Raw genomic sequence first — 24,132 nt, 5'->3', positions numbered from 1 at the left:
TTTTGACCCACTCACACACTTAAGATCTATGTTTCCCAAGAAAGGGCAAGTGGCTTTGATCAATACTACACGCTATTTCTTTCTGCTAACAAGGAGGGCCTGCATCATTGCCCAAGAAATTACAGAGCTCCACACTGTGATTTTTATTATCCCGAGAACAGTGAATAACAGTTCTCTACACCACACCCTCTTGTTTTGTGTCATGTTACACTTGTATGAAAAGTGGTATTAAAAATATATGTAGACTATATTAAAACATGTAGAGGAGAGCGCACATGTTAGCAAACCCTTTATTTTGAAAACCTGGTACACAGCACAAAGTTACTTTTAATTTTACAATACTGTAATAAACTGTTGAGCTTCTGGTCTGGTTTCGGCTGGGACAGAGTTAATTTCCTTCTTAGTAGCTGGTACAATGCTGTGTTTTGGATTTGGTGTGAGAATAATGTTGATGACACATTGATGCTTTTATAGCTGTTGCTGGGTCATGTTAATACTAAGTCAAGGACTTTTCAAGTTTCTCAGCCCTTGACAGCCAGAGGGCTGGAGGGGCACAAGAAACTGGGAGAGGGTACAGCCAGGACAGCTGGAGGAGCTATTTCATACCACAGAACACCTTGTAAACTGGGAGGGGTTGACTGGGCCTGCTGACCACTGCTCCGGGACCCGCTGGGCATCGGTCAGCGGGTGGCGAGCAATTGTATGGTGCATCACCTGTTTTCTTAGCTCCCTTCCCTTTGGATTTTGTTGCTCTCCCCTTCTCCTTCCTTTTCATTAAAATTATTTAAAATTATTGTTTTTATTCCCCCCCCCCCCCCCCCCATTATTAAATTGTTCTTATCTCAACCCTCAATTGTACGTTCCTTCCCAAGCCTCCTCCCCATCTCTCAGGGGCAGAGGGGGAGTAAGCGAGCGGCTGCACGGTACTTGGCTACCGGCTGGGGTTAAACCACAACAGTTTTAGATTTAAACACTAACAATTTTAGACACGCTTTGGTTAGCTTACTTGAATATATACTTTAATATATAAAAATGGAATGAAAGCAATTTACACCTGCCAGTTTTTAAATCTATTGTGAAATTCTTAAATCAGTAAGCAAGGAAAAATCCTACCAATGATGCCTGGAATTATTGAAACTGTCACAATTATAACCTGAACTTTACAGTTAAGTGTGTTAAAATAAATGCATTTTCTCTACCAAAATGCTTTGTGGTGGGAAGAGCAAACTAGTGTTTTACTTGCACATTTATAGCATGTAGGAACACAGAAGAAACCAAGGAGGAATAAGGGTTATAAAACAGGTTTGTGAAGCAACACAAGCATATTCCTTGAGCTGCGCAATGCCTTTGTTTACCAAAGGACAACAGTGAGCAGGTGCCACTGGAGGAACTGGATTGGTTTTTAAAGGGGAAATTACTAGGCTTTTAGAAACAATTTCACAGCTTCTATTACCAGGAATGTGTAAGCTTCTTCGAGCATGAGCCCTATCAAGAACAAACCCAAACAACTGCCATTTGCTTCAGGAGCTCCTGTAAAGAGCATGACAGGGTCTTAGTCATAAAATCTTCAGGTTTAATACACTACAGTGAAATGCTTATCTACTTAGTCACACTTCTCCAAGCGTGACATTGCAAAATTAATTTTTGTACTAACTGCCTGGGTACAGAGCAAGATTTCCTGCTTTTAACAAAATGAAAATAATACTGCAGTAGCTAATGTAGGTTTTAGAAGAAAATACAACCGTGAACGACTTGTTATTTTGCTAAATATGCCTGAAAGCAACAGGACTGTATATGAACCCCCCCGCTGCAGTGAACAGTGCAGCTAGTGGTCAGCGTACACAACTTTCTATTAATTTCCTTTGATCCCTAGCACCTCCTTCAGTAAACAGCCTTGTATTACAATGTTTATCCTAAGTCCTTGTTTATTAATTGGAGAGGGAGAAGTAGTAAGAGTTTCTCCTCAGTCTAAAATATCTATACACAGCCCAGAAAACACTTTCCCAGGCCCTGCTAGGCATGAACTAAAAGAGCAGAAACTCCGATACTTGATCAACTAAGCTTAAACCAAAGGTTTTTGAAAGTGATTGATTTTTACCATGAAAATTGGTTTCTCAGGTTTATCTTGCATTATCATCAATGTACACCATTAAACTCAAATGCAGAACTTCCATAAAGACCAATCATTTTGAAATTAAACACTCACAGTGAACAAGGGTCTTCTTCTGTAAGGTCTGATAAATAGACATTTGCAAAGTGGATGAACAACATCCCTATGGCTTGCTTGGAAGTATCTAAAAACCTGTATAGAGTAAAAACAGTTTTTAAGACACACAAAACTGTTTACACCACAATCAGACGTTGCAAATTTATTTTAATTAAAATTCCATCTCAATTATTCACTTAATCTTCAAATAAGAACACCAGAATGATAAAGAGTCATGGTATTTAGCTTACTTAGCAATGTTTAATTTTAAGTTCTGCCCCTTTTTTCCACGGGTATTGCTAACAGTAAACCAAATGCTAACTTGAACCCTTAGCGCTGTCATGTTAAAGTCTTGGGATATCCTCTTGGTATCATGTGCATTACCAAAGAGCTAAACTTCACAAAATCTAGCTAAGTCTTTAATAACCTCCTGTAAACAATGAGTATCCCAGCCGCAGCAGATATTTCAGTCCTTTCATGTTTATGCATTTTTAGCAAGTTTATGGTACAGGCAGAAATGAAATTCTCATCACATGCTTGTTGGTGAACAATTTAATAGCTGGCAAATGAGTCCTTTATCTACAGTATTTCACTAAAAAGCCAACATATTTTTCACCTGAAAGCATGAAATGGTCTCACTGAATTTTATCTGTAGTACAACAGCTTAGACCACACTGCAAAAGAATTACAACCTTGAAAACATTATCTCCAAAGCAGATGACAGAGAGAAAACAGTTTGCTACTTACAGGGAAAATATAAAAAAAAAAACCCACCTGGGTACTGATTCATTAGTGACTCTAGCCCTTACCGTTCTTCTACAGTCATCCTTTGCACAAAAGCAGAACTTCCAGTGAATGTTTCATTAAATGTTAAATATAGGAATGGTGTCAAATGTATTCTGTAGGCAAGTGTGTTCTTTATACAGACCAACAGCCCTTCTGCTTGTTGATTCCATGTCTAAAAGAATCCCAACAACCCAACAGATTCAAGCAACACTGTATACCTGAATTCATCTCCCCTCCCTGACAACTTTATTCTTTCGCATTCATGGCATGACATTGAGAGCAGAGTGTTGAAGATGAGGCAGGAAGCCAGTGAGTTACTTATCTAATCAGTACACCATACTATAAATAACAGTACTCAAGTCCCAGAACAAGATTCTTTGCTTAAAAATTAAGGGCTATCACTGCACTTCTCAGAACTTCAGGCTGAGGTAGACTGTAGTACACAAAGATTTTGTATTTATTTTTTCGCTAAAATAAAGGTCAGGATTAGTCCTGAAAAGCAGCATTGTATGAGAGTAATTTAAACCACTGAAGTCTTCAACAACTGGAATGACAGCTTAATGTTTACATCAGTCTCAAAACTAGTACAGGTTACGTTGGCATTACTACAAGCCAACAACTTTTTAAAAGTAATAAAAAAGATGGTGCTATTTTATGCCTTTTTTATTTATATCTTTTACCATACTGCTTTCAATATTATACATAGCTACAGAACATGGAATTTTGTTTAAGCCCAGCCAAGAGCTTCCTATAAGCTTCTGTAAGTTTGTAGACATTCAGAGGCATCTTGGGGCAACTGTTAAGTTCCCATCTTCAGAAGCAAGCACAAGCTTATGTCTAAATGTACACCTTCAGAGAGATACTTGGAAGTGTTTAGTGAAAAGAACTAGCAGGGAAACACACAGAAGAGAACTTTTTGTTGGCTCATGTATTTTGGTAGCCTTTTTTGTTCCTCGCTGTCAGTCACCAATTTCTTGCCATCATTTTTTTTTTTTTTTAAATCATCATATGCAAACAATTATTTCCTCCATTTCTAAAACATGCATGAAACAACAAATTTAAGAATAAAGCATGCAGCATACCATATCCTCCAGGGACGTCTTTCATGCTTTGGTTCTCTGAAGCGTTTTACTAAGAAAAAAAAAATATAATTGAAATCAATCAGCAACTCTCAAAGCAACAAAAATATAGAAAAATGAAAGCAAATCATCTTTCAGAAACATTACATTCTTTGATAAATTAGATCTTACACAGCTGCATTTCACTTTATCAATCTCTAAGGATACATTTTTAAAGAAACTGGCTCCCTTCCGTCACCTTCACGTCCTTACAGATCCCTCGTCTGACTGTCAACACACCTCACATGAAAAACCAATATATTACCAACCACTATGTCATTGGCCTTAGCTTTTATGACCGCCCATCCAGAAAATTTAATTTCCGATAGGAAAGCAGGAATTACAAAAGACCGTTTCTTTTGCTCACTGGAGAGCAAAAGTCAAATTGGAAAGTATTCTCACAATATAGGGGCAATCTATAATATCAGGAATAAATCAAGTTCATTAGTAACAGGACAAATATATCCTCTAATCAAGTATATTTATTTTATGGATGACAAATAAGACCTTTGTGGGCAAACTGAATTGCAAAAGGAAAGCAGTGCAGATTTTTTCAGTCAGATAATTCCTTCACAAAAAGGTTGATACTCATTAACATATTAAAAACTATTTAAAAAAAATAATCCAGTATTAAAATTACTGCCAACTATATAACAACAAAAAATACATAAAATTGACTATTTCAATCTTGAAACACATTATACTATAAAAGTGTTCAGTTATCTGATAGAAGGCTCCTCTCACAGCCTGCCCAGCTGCTCCCAGGTCCATCGCCACAAGCGCGGAGGAGCAGGACCCAACGGCAGATGAAGGAACAGATCACAGACTCAGGAGGCAGGGACAGCTGTCCCAGTAGAGCCTCAGTTCCACCAGCCAGGGCTGACCCCCATCCTGGGGAGCCGGCTCTGGAGCGCCTTTGGGACAAAGGTGGTCAGTGCATCAGGGCATGGGACCACTACGGGATGCAGGGGAAAAGTGTTTGGTGATTGCACAAGACTTACTACAGGTTGTTTAGGGGAGGAACCAAAAGCAGGGAAGAGGAAGGATCTAGATGACTCATGGAGGAACAAGTGTGTGAAAACAGAGGGATAAGGGGATAAAAAGTTGCTCATACGTAGCACTGTGTGATCTGCAGTTTGTCCTATCTTTAGGAAATTCCAGTTCTAACTGTTTCTGGGCAAGAAAATCTTTTTCCCTACTGGGAACACGTGCTCAGCCCTAACAGAGGTCAGACTTGGGGCAGGGAGCTGTGGCAGCCTCGCTTTTGCCTGACCTGGCCTCATGCTGCAATACAGACTTATTTTCTGTTACAGCTGCAAGATACTAGTTCCTTATATATCCCAAAGACAAACCAAAGATAACAGGGTAACGGAAAACCTTTCCACTAAGGATGGGGTTTACTTCCTTCTTCTGTCCACGTTTCGGTGTCACTCACCAGCTCCTTCAATATAGTCTTCAAAAATAATTATTTAGGCTCTTATTTCAAAAATTATTTATTTTTTAAACAAAAGGAAAATTTAAGCCTCAATTTCCCTCCTCCCCTTCAACTTGCAGAAATTCTGTCTTAAAAGGCACAAACCGTAGCAGGTATAGGTCAGGCAAACCATCAGTAGGTATTTTGACCTGCTTCTCCAGGTATTAGAGATGAATTTAAGTTTCAAATAGGATGTTGCATGTAAATTATGCTTACTGGGCTTTCCAAGCCTTTAAAACACGTTTTGGTTTATGAATCAATCACAACTTTTTCACAAGGAAGGCAAGCTCACCCAAAGCCAACCATCCTCATACAATACAGCATTAATGTAATTACCTGAATGCCTTTAATTAAATAAATACATAAACATTCACCGCTGAGGTGGAGGGGCAGCATTTCCAGGGAGCAGTGAGCTAACAGCTTGCCATTTTTCCGTCACTGCTTCCGACAGCAGAGAGAGAGAGAAACTGTGTTTCACTCCTGTGTAATCTGACCGTTAGAAATTAAAAAGTGACAAGAGGAAAAGACCGTTCATTTACACCAAAGCTAAAGCTGTAATAGCAACATTTGCCAGCAGTTTCCTCTGAGAACAGAATGCCATAAATATAAAACTTCTGCTAAAAATGAGCAACACCCAGCTAAGTTAAGGAGTTTGCCGTTTATGACCGGTCCCCCCCAGTCACACTATGGATTACTTTAGTGCCACTTTCCCACAACAACAGGAAGCCACAAAGCATCACAAAATAAATGCAAGAAACAGAAGTTTCAACTTACTGTGGAGTTTGTGCAAGATCTTTTTCTGCAGACAAAATAGAAAATAAACTGGTAAGATTTGCATATCTGGGGGGGAGAGGTGGGAATTCCAAGCTTAGACTTACGTCTATTTTTACTATGAAGAAGCTGTATAAGCCTGTGGATTCGTTTCTTTCTCTGAAGTATCCACAAAACAATTGTTTGGAAGAGGATACTCAAAAACAATTCAACTAACACCACTTCAAATTTTATCCATACTGAGAAAAAGACTTCAGAAGGTCCACGTTTCTCTGGCCAGTTCCGAGAACATAACATTTCATTTGAGTTAACATTAAACAGGAGAGTTAGCTCTGAAAGCCTAGAGGCTTTCAGATGTCTTTTGGGAATGTATTAAATGGCTGATCACACCACATACTTCCATCCCCCGCTAAATGAAATGAGATAATCTGTTTAAATGCTTTAGGAGTTGCTACTTGATGAATGTGTACCTGTACACTTGAAAGCCCAGTAGATCCAGAGGAAACAGGGTTGTTTTCTCAGCCTAGTTTCTTGCAGCTCTATGTCTGTGAGCATCAGGTATTTCTGACATACCAGATATTGCCAGGTATTTTCCTGCACACCCCTGCGCAGTATCTGGGTTACGCTGCCTATCTGGCACAACGGGCTATCACATCAGAGTGGCTGAAGTCGACAGCAATTCAACTTCTCCCCCAGCACGGGAGCGTGCTTTCTGGATGGCTGTAGACACCTGGGGCCTTCCCAGTAAGTAATATGAGCAAAAAAATGACAGGCTGTAGATAATCACACTGGTAAGCTCAGAGCTGAATATTAACAAATTAATTTTGCAACCAAAAGCCAGCACATTTTGTCAGATAAAGCTTCTGTAAATTTTTTAAGCATCTATCAAATTGGGGAGGGGAAAGCAATTCTCCCACTTGCCCTCCCCCCAAATATGCCACGATTGTCGAAGTTTTCAGCCCCTCTCACAGTTTCTCTTGGCAGTCTGCACTGCCTCACTGTAAACTCAGAGACGTGCACTGGTGCGTGTGTCAGCTGACAGATGGATCTCAATCTGCCAACTTCTCACTCCGAGGAGACAGTACCACTCCATATGCTTCAATTCGGAGCGCTATACTCGCACTAGCAAGAATTCACCATATTTAATATTAATTAACTAATAATGTTCAGAATTTCATACTGAATTATAAATGAAGAAAGAAGTGCTGCTTGTTTATACGCTCCATGCCAGAAACATTCAAGAAAGGAAACAAAAGCACTTCTGCCAACAAGCATGTGAGCTGCCAGATGGACAGTTAATAGATAAGCATATAAGGCAGAGTATTGCTAATGCAAAATTCAAGTTCCTTGAATCATCTTCCCATTTCATTGAAATTCTAGAAATAATTAACGCCAGAGTACTGTGGAAAGGTTTCCAACAGTTACTTTAACACAGGAGTTCTGCAGTCAGTATTCCAGAAAACTGAAGACTCACAGGGAAGAATAAAGATAAATGTTCATATATAAGAACAGAGACAAGAAACAAAAAGCCTCTTCAATCTGTCAATATGAAAAGCAACACTTGAATCTGCATTTGGAATTCAGCCTTTCCTTCTCTCCCTCCTTCACTTCCTCAAACGTCCCAGAGGGCAAATTTTTCTGATGTGAAGTAACTTCAACATGGTTTCAAGAACTCCACGCTTCTGGGTGGCTGCTCTTGCAGCAGCGCAAAACTGGCTCAACTCAAACATATGAAATGTTTTTACATAGCATGTATCACTGCATTTCTTAGACACGTGTTCTGGAAGTTCACAATAAGAAACCTTCTGATCCCAGTAAAGATCTAAGAAGATTTCACTAGCTCATTAATTTGAAATTCAAAAAAAGGAAAACAAGCTAAAGAATATTCAACATATTTGATGTTCTCCGCAGCTGTACTACAATAACACTGCTTTTCTGAGACGACAATTGGGAATTTCATCTGTATGTCCACTGCTTCTCAAAACTTCTTCAAAACCAGGTCAAAGACAAAGCATGTGAGAAAAATGTTTCATTTCATAAACCTGCTACACATTTCTGCCACCAGATCTCAGCAAAGCCACAGCTGAGCTAGGCAAACAGAAGAAGAAAACCAAAAGTAGGAAAAGTTAGCGAGGGTAAGGTCACATTCACACGTCACACATGCAAACCTGCGCACGTGCGTGGGCACTTTCAGTGAGAACAGAATCAGACCCTTCTTGCGGGCGTACAGGCAACAGGCACAAGGAAACAGCCACAAGTTGCAGCCAAGGAAATTCCAACATAGTGGAAGTAAAATGTTTCCAATGAGACCAATTAAACTCTGCAACAAGTTGCCCAGAGAGGGTGCAAAGACTTCAGTCTCACAGACCTTGAAAATTCACCTGGACGATGCTCTGAGCAAGGGGACACAGGCTGGCCCTGCTCTGAGGAGGAGGTGGGGGCAGGTGACATTTAGGCTCTCTTCCAACAAAAACTGGTCTGTAAGTCTACGAGTCATCTTTCTGTGATATGATGCTTAAAAGTTCCCGAGATTGAGCCAGTTACCAAAGGACCAAAGTGTGGTTAACCAAAACCTATACATACACACATACATATGCATGCACAGAATTTTAACAGTGAGAAATCTGCTGCAGTTTGAGCTTTCGTACAGTGTTATATCATGAGAATGTTCCATCTCCTCCAGCAGGTTGGCTTTGCTGGGCTTCCTGAATAACACATTACAACCAACCAAATCCTCCAACACAGCCCTTACAGTGCAAGACTGTTGTGATCTGTGGGGTTACTTTGATTTTAATTCACATGGTTTCCAACATGCAAGACAAGTATTAAAGTTTCCAGTAGAATGCTGTTTTGCTAATTATGTATGGAGTAACAGCTGAAGAGTTACACCAAGCCTTAGCATCCAAACTCAGAATTGGATGCAGAATTTCATATGGCTACTCTCAGACAAGTGAACTATTTTCGGAACATTTGGTAATCAGGAGAACATATGCATCATAAATTTGATCCTGCAATTTCTAACACTGTAAAAAACTTGTAAAAATCAACTACATATGCAGGCCAGATTTCAATTTTTTAAAATTCTTTTTAGGAAGACTGTCAAAAACACTATTCTCCTTGTTAGTATCAACACTTCCCCCACAACAGTGGGAACCATATGTAATGAATAGGCACAGACACCCTAATAATTCCTGAAAATACACACCACCACCACGGAATGACAACTATCGGTGGATTTTATGTTACCTGTGATCTTTATCACACATTTGAACTCCCCTCCCTTTCCCACTAAAGCAAAGCTTTTAAAAGGCTTGTCTTGCTGTTTATCACCCCCGTTATTCTCTTGGTAGCAGCAAAGAGGAAATAAGAAATTACAGACTTCCCCAATATAGAATTTTTCTTTTTTAAATTAATTTTGCAAGAAACAACATGCCTAATGATAATGATCTACAATGATGCCTTACAAAAAGGTGTACAAATGTATAAACCACATATAACTTGACTGCCAAAAGTTTTTGACACTTACGAACTCAGCATCTCCCTATATTCATAGCTTAAAAAAAATGGGAACATGGGGCGTGTGTGTTTAAAGAGAGGTAATAAATGTGATCGCAAAAAAAGACCAAAAGAGCCAGTAGTTTTGGCTTGCTGCTCATTTCTCCAAACAAAAAAGAAAACGTGCTACAGTCTTGGTAATTCAATTTTTGCCCTACTGCAATTGCTCCCTCTCTTCCTATGCCCTACATTAACTACAACTGAGATGCTCAAACACAGGATACCCTGAAAGCCTGCTGCTTAATTCCCTACAAAAGAACTCCCAAGATCTTAATTATATTTTTGCTTAATGACCTAGACTTGTCAACACTCTTGGACACCAATTATACTAAAGCAGAAATTATACTGGACTAGAGCAACTGATGGCCAGCTACATCTGTATGCGTACATACATATAACGAAAATCACACGTATTGAAGAATGACAGCAGAAACCATGGTTTCCTCATGATGAAGAAAGTTATGGAATAACTCACTCAGAGGAAAATTTTGTTCTAGTCAGTGTTAAAGACTGACATACTATGAAGTGCATAAGCTCACCAGCAAAAAGGATTTTCAAAATTTCTGTAAGACAAAAAGCGGTATTAGCCATGCAAGTACCCAACCCCTTTTCTTAACTCTACTGTGTCCTTGGCCTCAATGGTTCTCTAGAGATATGTGTGTAATTAAGAACCTGTCCATTAAAGACAGTCACCCAGGCAGAAACTTTATAGAAATATTGGACACAATAAAGTTTAATGACCCAGCTAGTTAGTTATTCAGGGACATCGTAAGACTAATGATTCAGTGTCCAGACAGCCCCACGGTACCTGCAAAACTGCAGATCTTATCCCAGTCTCTTCGTTCCAATGGCAGCAGTTAGAATAACATTGCGGCTACAGTTTTTAGCCACAAAAACCTGGCGATAGTTAAACAGGTCTGACTGACACTCTTGTGAGAGCAGAGAACAAGGGATTTTGTTTTACTGCAACATTAAATACGCTAATGCCAAGCATCCGCCAAGCCCAGATATCTCATGACCAGGGCTCTTTTGTCTCACACAGATGACATAAGGTGATGGAAAACGATGTGCCAGCACTGGATTTCACATAGTTTATCAAATGGGCAGCAGTGCTTGCTGGATAAATGCTGGAGAGTTACTGTTACTGGAAGTAACCTCTGTAAAAACATTACTACCTACCTGCTTCCACACCCAGCTAAAACCGACCTGTGCATTTTGTCCCTACAAAAAAGGTTTGGTGATAGCTAAGGGAATGGAGATCACACAGTGAAGCTCCCTTCACAACGCAGGGGAGGAGAGGACAAATCATTATCAGAAAAAAACCCAAAACCTGAGCTTTGGAATAAAACAGATTACGTTGCTCCTTCAGGAAGGGTAGCCAAATGCATTACATGCAGTTGGTGGGCTTTTATTCCTAACACATGCATATTTTAAGCTTAAAAAAAAAATAATTTTCCAAATGCTTAGCTTGTAAAGATTGGCTGAGGGACACACAAACAAGTCATACTACCTGTCACATACAACTCAGTCTAATACAATTTCACCAAGGCTGATCTCACACAGCCTGGTAGCACATGATAGTGTGGTTCTGACAGAAACATTAACTTGGCTGTCAATAAAGGGAACAAATGTGTCTTAGTAGCGCATGCAACCCAGACATACCACATCAACAGCTACTGTAATTGAGCTTTGGCCCTTTTTTATTTTAAAGGTAAAGCTTAATTTTAAAATAGGTAAACCAACTTAGCAGACAAAGAATTAGACACAAGTTCTCACTCACAATTGCTGATTTACTCGCTATCTCCCCAGACAGCCCAGCACTTTACAAGTCAGAAAACACATGTAACACACACTACTTAAACAAAAGTATTCAGCCCTTTACATCCTGAAAGGCATGCCGATACTATAACAATACTAAAAATAAAGGGTTACAAGTAACTGATTTAAGAACTCCAAGATAAATAGCACAAGTAGCTTAGGAAGTATTTATACAAATACTACAGTTGTAAGACAAGATTTGATCTTGGAGACAAGCATTTGTTATCTTTGCATTTAGCATATGTAGCACCATTCAGTCAAGATGTGCTCTATCTGAAAGGTCATAATACAAATCACAGTTTCCCAGCACTCTCAGAGACAGAAGCATATGCTATTCTGTTTCAATAGGTATGAGATAATTAAAGCAAAGTAAATCTAAACTTCCAGCCCTAAAAGTGCCTGCGAGACTGGGTTTAGAAATTTAATACAGAGGTCTCTTGCAAATACTTATACTCTGAACCAGGTGTTATTAAACAACCACACCAAAAAAAAGAAAAGGGTAGGTTGCTAGAGAAATGCATGTACCATTCCTACCATGTGATCCACACACCTAGTGAGAGCTGAAAAATACAGTCTGCTGTGTTCAAGTGGATTTTTTTCTATTAAAAATAAGAACCATTTGGGAAACATGAATTATTTAGTGCAAACCAAACAGAATCAATCCATATTAATGTGCACTAAGCAGCAATTTACGATTCACAACACTGTTTTCACGTACAGCATTCACAAGATCACTCAATAATACATGAAGCTTTCCTAACATTATTAGTATGACAACGGATATCAATGAACTTTGAGTCATTCAAGCTGGTTGTTTTAAACCAGCTCCTGGGAACTGCTGGAACTGCCAAAGCACAGCTACAAGCTCACTCATCATACATTAAAATATTAATTAAGCCAGTAACTGTAGCAGTTTGAAAAGCAGAAAGCAAACCCAAAATTTAAGTTCAGATATACAGAAAATGAATGCAAAAGGAAAACTGTTTCCATTTATAGAAAACTATAAAAAGCAAATATATTAAATCGTGGAGGCCAAAGGTGGACATACACGATATGTTTAGAGTCCATTTAATTTGTAAGTAGCTTGGCTTACCAGATTCATTCTTCCTAGGCTGCTGAAACTATTGATGCAAGCAAGACATTTCACATAATACCAGTTGTTTTAAAAAGAACAAAAAATATACAACCTGCTTTCATACACTCTCTTTACAGACAATGAAATAGCATGAAAGGAGAGTCAGTGGCCAATTATGCAGACTACTTTGATACAACATATCTAACAGTTAGATATCCACGGCATAAATTAAATTTCTGAAATCAAGGTGAACACATGTAATAATTTCCATGTGCATGAGCATTCTTTTTAATGATAAAGCTTCACACTTCTTAACATTTGTGCAAGTTTCATAAAAACACCAAAACCTAATGCCAGCACTAAAACCACTGCCATAAGAAGGCTCAAGCTTTTAGGTTCAGGTGGAGGAGAGTGGGTGTGTGTTGTCCCCCACTCCTCCCCTGTTTAATTTGGAAGCTTCTTAGACTATTTAATCTTCTAACATTACAATTACCTCTCAAAGAAAGTATTAGAAACCTAGACACATAACATACGCTGCTAGTCACACCATCCTCCTCAAAACAAGAAAGCTATGCTGGAAGATGTTGCATAGTAGCTTTTCCAGCCCAAGAAAGAAAGTAAGAGCAATTATTCTAAAAAAGTAATTAAAATTTTAGAGCATATCATCTTCAAAAATTATTAGAGACAGAGGATATTTGTTGTTAGCTGTGAATACTTGATTGTAATTTTAATTTTTTTTAATGGAAAAAATATTTTTGACAAATAGAAAAAAAAAAAAAAGTAAAACAACAAAAAAACAAGTAAAGGTTATTTCTGTAAAGTACTCACATTCAAGGTGACTGACTAGCCTGTCCAGAATTGGTAAGATGAACCCTATAGAACAGTACCTGGCCAAGTTCTGAGCACTGAGGCCCAGGACAATCTTTTAAGTTGTACCAGTTACCAAACCGACGTTAGTCCTATAGAACTGTTACATGTGAAACCCTTAAAAGTTCAGGATCGCCTCTCTCGAGTTCACCTCTCACCAACAATTTCCACTTACTTCCATTGGTTCATCTCTTTCAACAGTGTCAGTGGAGCACAGCAATGGAGAGACCTTTCAAACAAAAGGAGTACACAAATAAACTTCTTTTCACAAATCTTCACATCCTGAGCACCTTGCTGCTTCCCAAGTCCTCCTGGGCTCTATTTAATGCCCTGTGACCAGATAAAACAAGGAAACGTAACACTGTCTTCCTCTTCTCCCAGGTGAGCCAACAAGAGGAGGAATCCTAAAATCATAGAATCGTTTAGGTTGGAAAGGACGTCGAAGATCAGAGTCCAAATGTTAACCCAGCACTGCCAAGCCCACCACTAAACCATGTCGCTCAGCGCCACAGCTACAAGTCTTTTAAATACCTCTGGGGATGGTGACTCAATCACTTCCCTGGGCAGCCTGTTCTAATGCCTGACAACCCTTCAGGTGAAAAAATTGTTCCTAATATCCAATCTAAACCTCCCCTGGTGCAACTTGAGGCCATTTCCTCTGTCCTAATGCTTGTTACCTGGGAGAAGAGACCAACCTCCACCTTGCTAAACCTCCTTTCAGGTAGCTGTAGAGAGCAATAAGGTGGTATCTTAGAGTCTGGGGTAGCCAAAAACTTCACAGAAGTTAAGATGCCCAAAGCCAAAACATTTCAAATTATAAAAATATTTGATTATTTTTTAAAAATTGCAACATCTAGAGAAAAAAAAATCCACCATGAACAACAAAATAAAACAAGTTTAGTACCTTCCCTGGGATAACTTTTTCCTACTCTAGCTCAGAACGCTTGTGACCTAACTTACACCTGTAACTGAGTCTGAACCATGTATGTGAACTATGAGGAATCTGAACTGTGAATCCATTTTAGCATGTTTTCATCCTCAGCATTCATTTCACATGACAACGTATGTATGAGGTTATGACAACAAGTGATTCAGGGTCACTGGTAGAAAAACAGGTCTTCAGTACCTTGACCAACAGCGTGAACATGTTTAATTATTCCCGATTAAACCGTAAAACCTCATCCCTATACCACACTACCTGCAAAGGCAGTCTCATGCAAGCTCCAAGCTTATATTCAGTCTGCCAGAGAGATTTAACATAATAAGTTTCATAGGGAATACATTTTGCCGTGATCAAGAAATCTTTGCGAATGTGAAGCGTTTCCTACCAGCAGGCATGAGAAAGCAGACCTGATTTTTCATTTCATCAACAAAATCCACACAGATAAGACCTTGTTAAATACCAGTTTGAGAATGCAAACTTCATTAACCATGAAATTAATATCACTGCAGAACACAAAAATGCACACTGTGTTTGTACAAATCAGCTCCTTACAAATTTAATTATAAAACACTACTCAAGAACACATTCATTATGCAGTTTACAATTAAACAACGGTCTAGCTAACGGTCCAGAAGTTAGTTCTAATTAAACACAGATTCAGAGTTTCTGGATAATTTCTCATTTTAATAGTTTACAAATGTCAGCATAACTTATCCTTTTTTCTAAACATTTCATAATGTGAATGACATGTGTAATTATACTTAGAACAAGCTTATTATCTGGAGTACAATTATACCCAGCAATCAGCTGAGTAATAAGAAAATGTAGTATGTTCTGAGCCAACAAGACAAAAGAGGACATCAGTCAACTGTTAATGAAAAGTGCAAGTTACAGATTATTTGTCTAAATGGGCATCTCCCCCCCCCCCCCCCCCCCTTAACTTTTACTGGCACGGCATTTCAAGAATAGTGGCTACATTTAGTGACACCAAAATATTTATAACCTGACACGATCAGGATGTTAAGCCACCTAATAAAGTACTATTACAATCTATATCCAACAGAGATTCTGCTTGCAAGTTGTCTGTTTTCAAAAAAACAAGGAAATATAGCTTAAGCAAGACTAAACGTGATGAAAACTTGCCTCTCCCATTGTCAGTAAACACAAAGACACATACCTAACTATGCGACAAAACAAGACCGGTCTTCTGTTTTCAAAACAGAAAACAAATCCAAAATTTTTATTCCTAACTTTGTTTCGGGTTACTTGCTTCCCTTTAGAAAGGATCAGCTAAGCAGTTCCCAACACTACTGTTACTTGCTTTTGTACAACATGAAATTTATTGGCAAGATTTGTCTTTTTCTGGAGAGCTCACAATGAACATAATTCATCCCAGCTAGATGTTTCATATAGTAAAGAATACCGCAACATTAGCACGGTAAAAGAAAACAATGCACTTAGCTAATTTACCCACGTGCTTGCATTTGGGTTTTTTCCTGCTGCAGCTCACAGTACATCTTTCATTTCTGTTTTCAACATGGATAAGGATGTCACAGAGATACTGAAAAAACTGATGTTTTATTTAAACAAGACGCAGCCATGTAATATAGATGCAAGCGACATGTCACCATGTGGGGATAACACACTTGATCACTGTAAGGCATAATGTACTTGGCTGTGGCCTCACAGGGCTTTTCCAAGTCCTGCAGTCACAGCGGCCACTTAACCTGCAGAATAATAGCTACTGTAGCCAACTGAGATACTGATCATTGCTGACTACCACGGATTGGGCCCGGAGGAGCAAGAGGATAAACCACCTTCTTTCCTAGGACCGTCACACCCCAGTTCTGCTCCCTCCCTGGCCCCCAGCCCGATGGGGGGTGGCATCACGGCTTCACGTCAGCCCGCCAAGCCCGCAGCGCCGCCAGGTCCGGCTCCGCGGCCGGGCGCTGTCCAGGGTCCTGCTCCGCCCGGCCGCCCCCGGGGCCGCCCAGGGGTCCTGCGGCCCCGCCACCCGCTCGCTTTCGCATGGGAAAGTCCTGCTACTTCCAAGTTCTGGACTTTTTTTTTTTTTTTTTCACCTCCGCCTTTTTAAAAACTTACTCTCCCTTCGCTCCTTCCCCAAATTTTGCCTTTTAACCTAGTTTAATAGCATATCTTAACAGTTTTCCTTGACACTAAGAGGGATTCATCCCCATTGCTGCCATACTGGAAAGCAGTCCTTCAGGTAATTTCAGAGTGCCCAACACTCGGTAATCCCCAAACATGCACCGGAATGTAAGTTCTGCACGTGTCTGACAATTCACCAGGAACTTGCACTTGTGAAGAGTTCCAGGAAAAAGAACCAAATGCATTCTTCAAAGTGGGACCCAGTGAGTACAATACTGTTAGTATCTTTGTAAATATGAAAGATCCTATTTGTGATTTGAAGCTTCTGTAGGAGACAAGTTTTAAAATCAGTTGTGCGAAGAGCCTTTCTGAGGTGGTCCTCAGCAATTCACGTGAACATGTACTGTGTCACTCAGAGCATATACTTACAAGGATGAGACACTATTGAGTCGGGATATCAAGTCTTCTTACATAATACCTTTATTGATAAAACACCACCTTGCTAGTGGGCCACTGCCCTACGTCTTAGGAAACCACCATGTAGGATAAACTTGTTACTGTTACTCAGAATCCTGTATTCACTGCTGATGTTATGGGGTATCAAAGCCATTTCCCTAATATTTTCACATTTTTTTAAAAGCTGCTCAAGCTAAAAGGAAATTCATATAGAAAACAACTGCAAATTATATGTTTTAGTTCTTTTCTATCTAGTAGTTTTCTTTAAGCTGACTTTTTTTTTTTTTTTTTGAAAGGCCACTAGATTGATTCCTTCTCAAGTTCCTGCTCCCTAGAACATTATTCCCCCTAATAGTACTCTCTTACCTTCATGCAAACATGAAATCATTCCTCTGAAAATCACATTTTGGCTAAAGCATTTCAAATTCTACCTTCATGCAAACATGAAATCATTCCTCTGAAAAATCACATTTTGGCTAAAGCATTTCAAATTCTACCTTCATGCAAACATGAAATCATTCCTCTGAAAAATCACATTTTGGCTAAAGCATTTCAAATTCTACCTTCATGCAAACATGAAATCATTCCTCTGAAAAATCACATTTTGGCTAAAGCATTTCAAATTCTACCTTCATGCAAACATGAAATCATTCCTCTGAAAAATCACATTTTGGCTAAAGCATTTCAAATTCTACCTTCATGCAAACATGAAATCATTCCTCTGAAAAATCACATTTTGGCTAAAGCATTTCAAATTCTACCTTCATGCAAACATGAAATCATTCCTCTGAAAAATCACATTTTGGCTAAAGCATTTCAAATTCTACCTTCATGCAAACATGAAATCATTCCTCTGAAAAATCACATTTTGGCTAAAGCATTTCAAATTCTACCTTCATGCAAACATGAAATCATTCCTCTGAAAAATCACATTTTGGCTAAAGCATTTCAAATTCTACCTTCATGCAAACATGAAATCATTCCTCTGAAAAATCACATTTTGGCTAAAGCATTTCAAATTCTACCTTCATGCAAACATGAAATCATTCCTCTGAAAAATCACATTTTGGCTAAAGCATTTCAAATTCTACCTTCATGCAAACATGAAATCATTCCTCTGAAAAATCACATTTTGGCTAAAGCATTTCAAATTCTACCTTCATGCAAACATGAAATCATTCCTCTGAAAAATCACATTTTGGCTAAAGCATTTCAAATTCTACCTTCATGCAAACATGAAATCATTCCTCTGAAAAATCACATTTTGGCTAAAGCATTTCAAATTCTACCTTCATGCAAACATGAAATCATTCCTCTGAAAATCACATTTTGGCTAAAGCATTTCAAATTCTACCTTCATGCAAACATGAAATCATTCCTCTGAAAATCACATTTTGGCTAAAGCATTTCAAATTCTACTAAACTACCTACTAAGATAGCTTATTATATGAAGAAGCACTCATTTTCCTTGCATGGCTCATCAGGTGGGAAAACCTTGCTGTAAAGTAAACTGACCTTAAGGATGTAGTTTTTAAGGTACTTCTCTTAAGGCACTGTAAGCAAAGAGAGGACATAAAAAAATATACATGGTATCCTCTACAATAATTGTTTGGGTTTTTTCTCCCAGCTATGACCCTCAACAGCAAACCCACCTACTCACCTATCCACTACACCTGTACCAATCATTTCACTTCTGTTAACACAGAAGCTTTCACCCTTCTCAGCGTGAGTACAGACTCAAACTGTATTAAAGTCGTAAAACAGTAACAGACCCACACGCTCTGGTCTCCTTTACAGCATATTTTTATTTTCCTCACAGGTGGACACAAACCTTTTACCTGCAGAGGACCAGATGACTCTTCTATTTCAATAGTTCATCAGTACAACTCACATCTAATTTCTCACCTGTTTTTAAGTATCTGAAACAAAGATCGCCACACTCTGGTAAAGTACCAATCTTCTGGCAAACTAGCTTAGTAAAGAAACTACATATTCAAGATGAAATACTTGAAACAGTTTGTGTCAGACAGGGGAACGGGATGAGCAATGGTTCTTCCCCCCCATACCTTTCTGCAGGTTCGGCTAATAGAAATTGTACAATGTAAGGTGTAGCTGTAAATAATGCATGTGAGGGAATACTATGCCAACACCACTCCCTAATAATTCATTATCAACAAAAGCCTAACCAAAGAATGCTCAGGGGGTGCTTGGAATTACTGACAAAACATATCACATCATAAAAAAATAATAATTATATATATATATATTTTTTAAACCAGCTTTGTGGCATCAGTAATAAAAAAACTTCCCTGCACCAAAAAAAACCAGAAACCACCTAAGCAGCAAAGCTGTCATTTTAAAACAATATCCCCATGAAATAAGATACAAGCATTATAATGGCAAACTTTGAAACAAATATTATCTTTGGCTTACTGACCTGAAGCATAAACATACAACTCTTCCATCAAGGAAAACCCATTACGACTTCCTGTTATGATGTGGCTTGGCTTAAATAAACTAGGGTGGAAAATAACACATACTTAGGCAGGAGGGACAAGTGCAAAATTTAGTAACAGACTTCAAAAAAAGCAGGCTAACAGACCTGAGAATTAGTGACCAGAATTCAAAAGGGCTGCCATTCCAAGCAGATTTGCCAGAAAGGGGTAGTTTTTAACCAGTTAGTTCCCTTTGACAGGGTGTTAGAGCCTATGGTTGAGAGAAAAACAACAAAAGTTGTCTCACTGGACGTCAGTACGATTTCTGACATACTGGCACGTCTGTAGTGTCTGGGTGAAACTGTTTCAACACATTTTTAGCTTCACAGCAGAGGACTAAACTCTGAGCAGTAAGAATCAATTCACAGTGACTAAAGACAACACACTGGTGGGCTCTGATAGTATTAAGTATATTCCCTACCGATTCAGAAACCAGAAAAGGACCTTGCTCCTCCAGTGCACAATGCCTTACACAAAGAACAGGAGGAGAAGACTTGAGATCAGAGTGACTAAGAAGTGGATTTGGGAGGCCTTAAACAACTTATAGCAACAAAAATAAAGGCAAACTTCTACTCTTTGGCGGTTAGGGAGGCTCCCATATAAAGTCAGAATAGATGATAAGTAGCTAAAGCATCTTCTACAACAAAAAGATGAAGAGGATACGACAGGTTGTACATTTGAATCTGAAAGTAATAGAAGAAAAATCACTCATTAAAAAGGCTACTATGAGGTAAGACAGTAAGTTAAGCTATTCTTCCTCATGTGACAGAGCAAGAGCACAAGAACTGCAAAGGAAACCAGATTTAATTGCAAATGATCATTTTGTCAAAGGATGAGCTCAAAGCAAGAAATTCTCCATTCCTGTCACTTCTTGGTTGTGCCAATTCAGTAGCAGTGGCATGCACAAGTTAGGCTAATACTGTGATTAGGGTAAAAACCTTTCCTTGTAGTATTAGATGATAGTTGCAGCAATGCAGTTTCCATGCTCCCTCTGACAGAGAGTCACCACATCTTCCAACAACTTAAAAACCTGACACTTAACCGCATTTTAGCCCTTAAAACATGAAGTTTAACTTATGTCATTGGCAGGTCAGTTGATAGTATAACTTTACAGCAATTCAGTAGGGGCATGCACAAGAAGGTGGCAAACTGGAGCGTTGCATCTTAAATAATTTTGCTTTAAGAACAATCCTTCAGTCACTTGTAGATGAACATCTACCAATGAGGCACAGAAAAGGCCCTCCTCCTCCTCTTACAGCTAGTTACTACAATCAGATTTTTTTTTTTTTAATTTTCTTTGTTCCACTGAATGCAAGCATGGTAAGATTCATCTAGAAAAGGGCAAATCTGGGTCAGCCTTTGATTTAGCCACTTACCAAAAATTCTTATTCTTTACATGTCAAATCAAGTATTTTTCAAAGGAAAACAGCCTCTGTGTGTACAGCAATTGTACAATGTATCTCTGTTGCTGTTACTTTCATGTCTTTTTCTACAGAGAGTTCTGCACCATTCATTGCAACCCAAGTATTGGAGTATCTCTGAGGGCTCCCTTTCAGAAAATAAAGGCAAGTGACTTGTTCTTTAGAAGTTAGTTTTAAATACCAGCCAGTCATGTGTTTTCAGTTCTCTGACTTTTTACGGCTGAGAGCTGGAGAAGCGATACAGCCGCATACAGAGAAGGAATGCTGTCCAAAAGGGAGGCCCGCCTCTGACCTGACAGCGGTGCTGCGTCTCAAGTGGTGCCTGCCTACAGCCACTTGTTTCTCCCTCAGCACTATCACCTCTGTTGTGGCGGACAGCTAGAGGACCAAAGCACGGAAACACTAATGCTTAAAACTAACCATGTCTCCCTGTTTATTTTTCTTGCTGTATTGGTTCTGTGATCCAGCTCCAGAAGTCCAGCCACAGCAGCTCAGGGACAGGAACCACTGCGTAGGTGCCAAGGTGACTGCTGAGGAAAGCTCACACTCTCCCTCTTGTTCTCAGCCACAAGTTCCTGCTTCTCTGTCACATCAGATCTGCCACATGGATCACAATAAGTCCTCTTTGTTGAGACAACTTTACAGGTTTTGAAACAATGCACCAGGCATTTTGTATTTGATATAAAAAGGACAGAAACATTCAACAAAACTAAGACAGAACAGAACCACCCCTCCAGCACAGCACTTCACTGAGAGAGAACTGTTCTTTTACTGGTGTAACTGCTCCATGTAGTGAGGCCAGTTGCTCCTCCTGCTAGGGCAGAGGCCCAAAATAAGGTGGAAGAGCACATGGCTGTCAAAATTGAGAAGAACATACCTATCCTTCTGTAAACACAACAAGTTGCTACTTTTTTGCTCTATTACACTTTGGAAACACATTCCTTTTCTCACCAGTACCACTGTGAGGATTGGCTACCTTCCTTTCACTCCCTTCTTCTACAACCGCAAGCATTTCGTCAAGTCTCCCCCTAAGAGTTCATGGTTTAAAAGTATGTAATCAAAGTTAGGAAGCGCAGCTAACAACTAGGCTTTTGTTTTCCTAGTCTTTACTTTTTCTGTTTACTTTTTCTTGCTTTCACTGAGTATTCCTGTGCTATTGTAAAATGACTAAAGTGATACCATTTCCATAAAAAAAGATACTATCCATTTGCAGTTCTTCACCTTTTGATGCATGATCCATAAGGATTATCTATTTGTATCTCTCCTCTTTAAAACCAATAATGCATATATATTTCATCTTCCTAAAGAGAGGTACTTTTGTTTGGAAACTACCAAAACTTCTAATTACGAGGATGCTCTGACTGACCAAATGTCACACCAGTGACTAGTGTTGTCATTGAATAACATAACAATGACTGCTACGTGCATAGCTTTTATACGAGCAATGCAATTGTTAACTGTGACTGAAACACTAAAGTATGCAAATACAGTGTGTTAGCAAACTTCTGACTTAACCACAATAGCATGATGCTAGCATGAAACGGTATCAGTGCAATTCTAACGTAAACAGGATCTTGGTCTTTGGATCAAACTGTAAAACACTTGCCACGGACGTTCCCTTCTTCCTCTCCCACATTTTGTTAACAGAAACTTCATGGTCAGCTGAGTAACGGCACTAGGCTTCTTTTTCACTCCTCAAGGAAAAGGTTAACTGCAGTATGGAATAGAGAGAAAAGTCTACCAGAACTGTTGCGCCTTGCTGTGATTCCCTCAGAGCCGGCAGGGTTGACGTCAGGACAGCCTCCAGCCTTTCTCGTCTTCTCACCAAACTCAAATGAGCAGCGTGACAAGTTACTGCTCATCAGCTGAGCTGCGGCGAACAGCCACGCCAGCGCAGCGGCTGCTCCAGCTCCAAGGTCCAGCACCCTGAGACAGCGCGGTGCAGTGCGCTGGGATTCAGACAGCTGTGCCTTCCTTTGCTGTTGATGACATGACGAGGTACGCTTGGGGTAAGGTGACGCTGCCTCGCCCATTTTCTTTTGCAAGTCCTAAACCCGAGTGATTCCACACACACCGCCGCATCTTGTTGGCTGCATTCGAAGCAGAATACGTGCCCCCCCCGCCGCGGTCAGCCCTGCCAGCATGGGGCGAGCTTTAGGGAAGCCCATTTCAGAAAGTGCATTCGCGTTTAGTACCGGGAACCCTCCCGGACACCGCCTCTGCCCGCGGCCCGCCCGCCGGCCCCTCCGGCGGCTGCGGCCGGCGCTAACGCCCCGCTCCCGCCCTGCCGGGAACGGCGAGGAGGCCTCGGTCACGGCCCCGCTCCGGCAACCCCGGCACGGACACAGCGGCGGCTGCACGGCCGGTGGCCCGGAACAGCCCGGCGCCCGTCCCGGACGGCCCCGGGACACCGCAGCCAGGTCGCGGCACCGCTAACCGAGCCCGGGCCTCCGCGCCCCAAGGAGGAAGAGAGCAGCCCGGCCGCGGCCCACCCCCGCCCGGCCGGCGAGGCCCGGAGGCCGCGGCCCGCCCCCGCCGCCACTCACGCATGAGGGTGCTGAAGGCCACGACGCCCAGGAGCCCCTGCAGGAAGATGCCGAAGCTGTCCATGAGGGCCCCGTTCTCGCAGCCGCGGTCTCCCGGCCCCGCCGCCGCCGCCCCGCCCGGCTGCGGGGGGCTGTCGGTGAGGCCGAGGCTGCCGTTGGGTGGCGGCGCCCCCATGGCGAGGCCCGGCCAGCGCCCGCCTCAGCGGCGCATGGCGGCGGCGGCGACGTCGCGACCGGCGGCCGAGGCCGCGCCCCCCCCCGCCGCGCTTCCTGCGCCTCCCGCCCGCCCCGCCGCGTCACCGACCGCGCCGCTCTCCCATTGGCCGAGCCCCGGCCCCGCGGCCCCGCCCGCTCTGCCCGCCCCGCCCCTCAGCGCTGCCGGGGCTGCCCGCGCTGGGCTGGGGGCTCCGGTCCCCGGGCAGCTCCGCGGGAGGAGAGCGGGCCGCGCCGCAGCCTCACGCTCCGGGGCGCCCGGTGCCCCGAGCAGCCGCA

General features: G+C 40.9%; 1 protein-coding gene across 1 annotated transcript in view; it reads right to left on the bottom strand.

The window, feature by feature from the left end:
• STIMATE (STIM activating enhancer) overlaps nucleotides 1-23,890 on the bottom strand; it is a 39,112-nt gene extending 15,222 nt beyond the window's left edge. The window contains exons 1-3 of the mRNA XM_055708611.1: nucleotides 23,641-23,890; nucleotides 4,075-4,123; nucleotides 2,207-2,302 (exon numbers count right to left, since the gene is read on the bottom strand). Of these exons, the coding sequence (XP_055564586.1) occupies nucleotides 2,207-2,302; nucleotides 4,075-4,123; nucleotides 23,641-23,815 (320 nt within the window). The 5' untranslated portion in view covers nucleotides 23,816-23,890. The remainder of the gene's footprint in view (nucleotides 1-2,206; nucleotides 2,303-4,074; nucleotides 4,124-23,640) is intronic.
• Between the last annotated feature and the right edge of the window lie 242 nt (nucleotides 23,891-24,132).

The sequence above is a fragment of the Falco cherrug genome, chromosome 4 (genome assembly GCF_023634085.1).
Source record: "Falco cherrug isolate bFalChe1 chromosome 4, bFalChe1.pri, whole genome shotgun sequence".
In the NCBI taxonomy this organism is placed as follows: domain Eukaryota; kingdom Metazoa; phylum Chordata; class Aves; order Falconiformes; family Falconidae; genus Falco; species Falco cherrug.
Note: the sequence above shows the minus strand (reverse complement) of the source record. Positions and strands in the feature narration are given on the sequence as shown.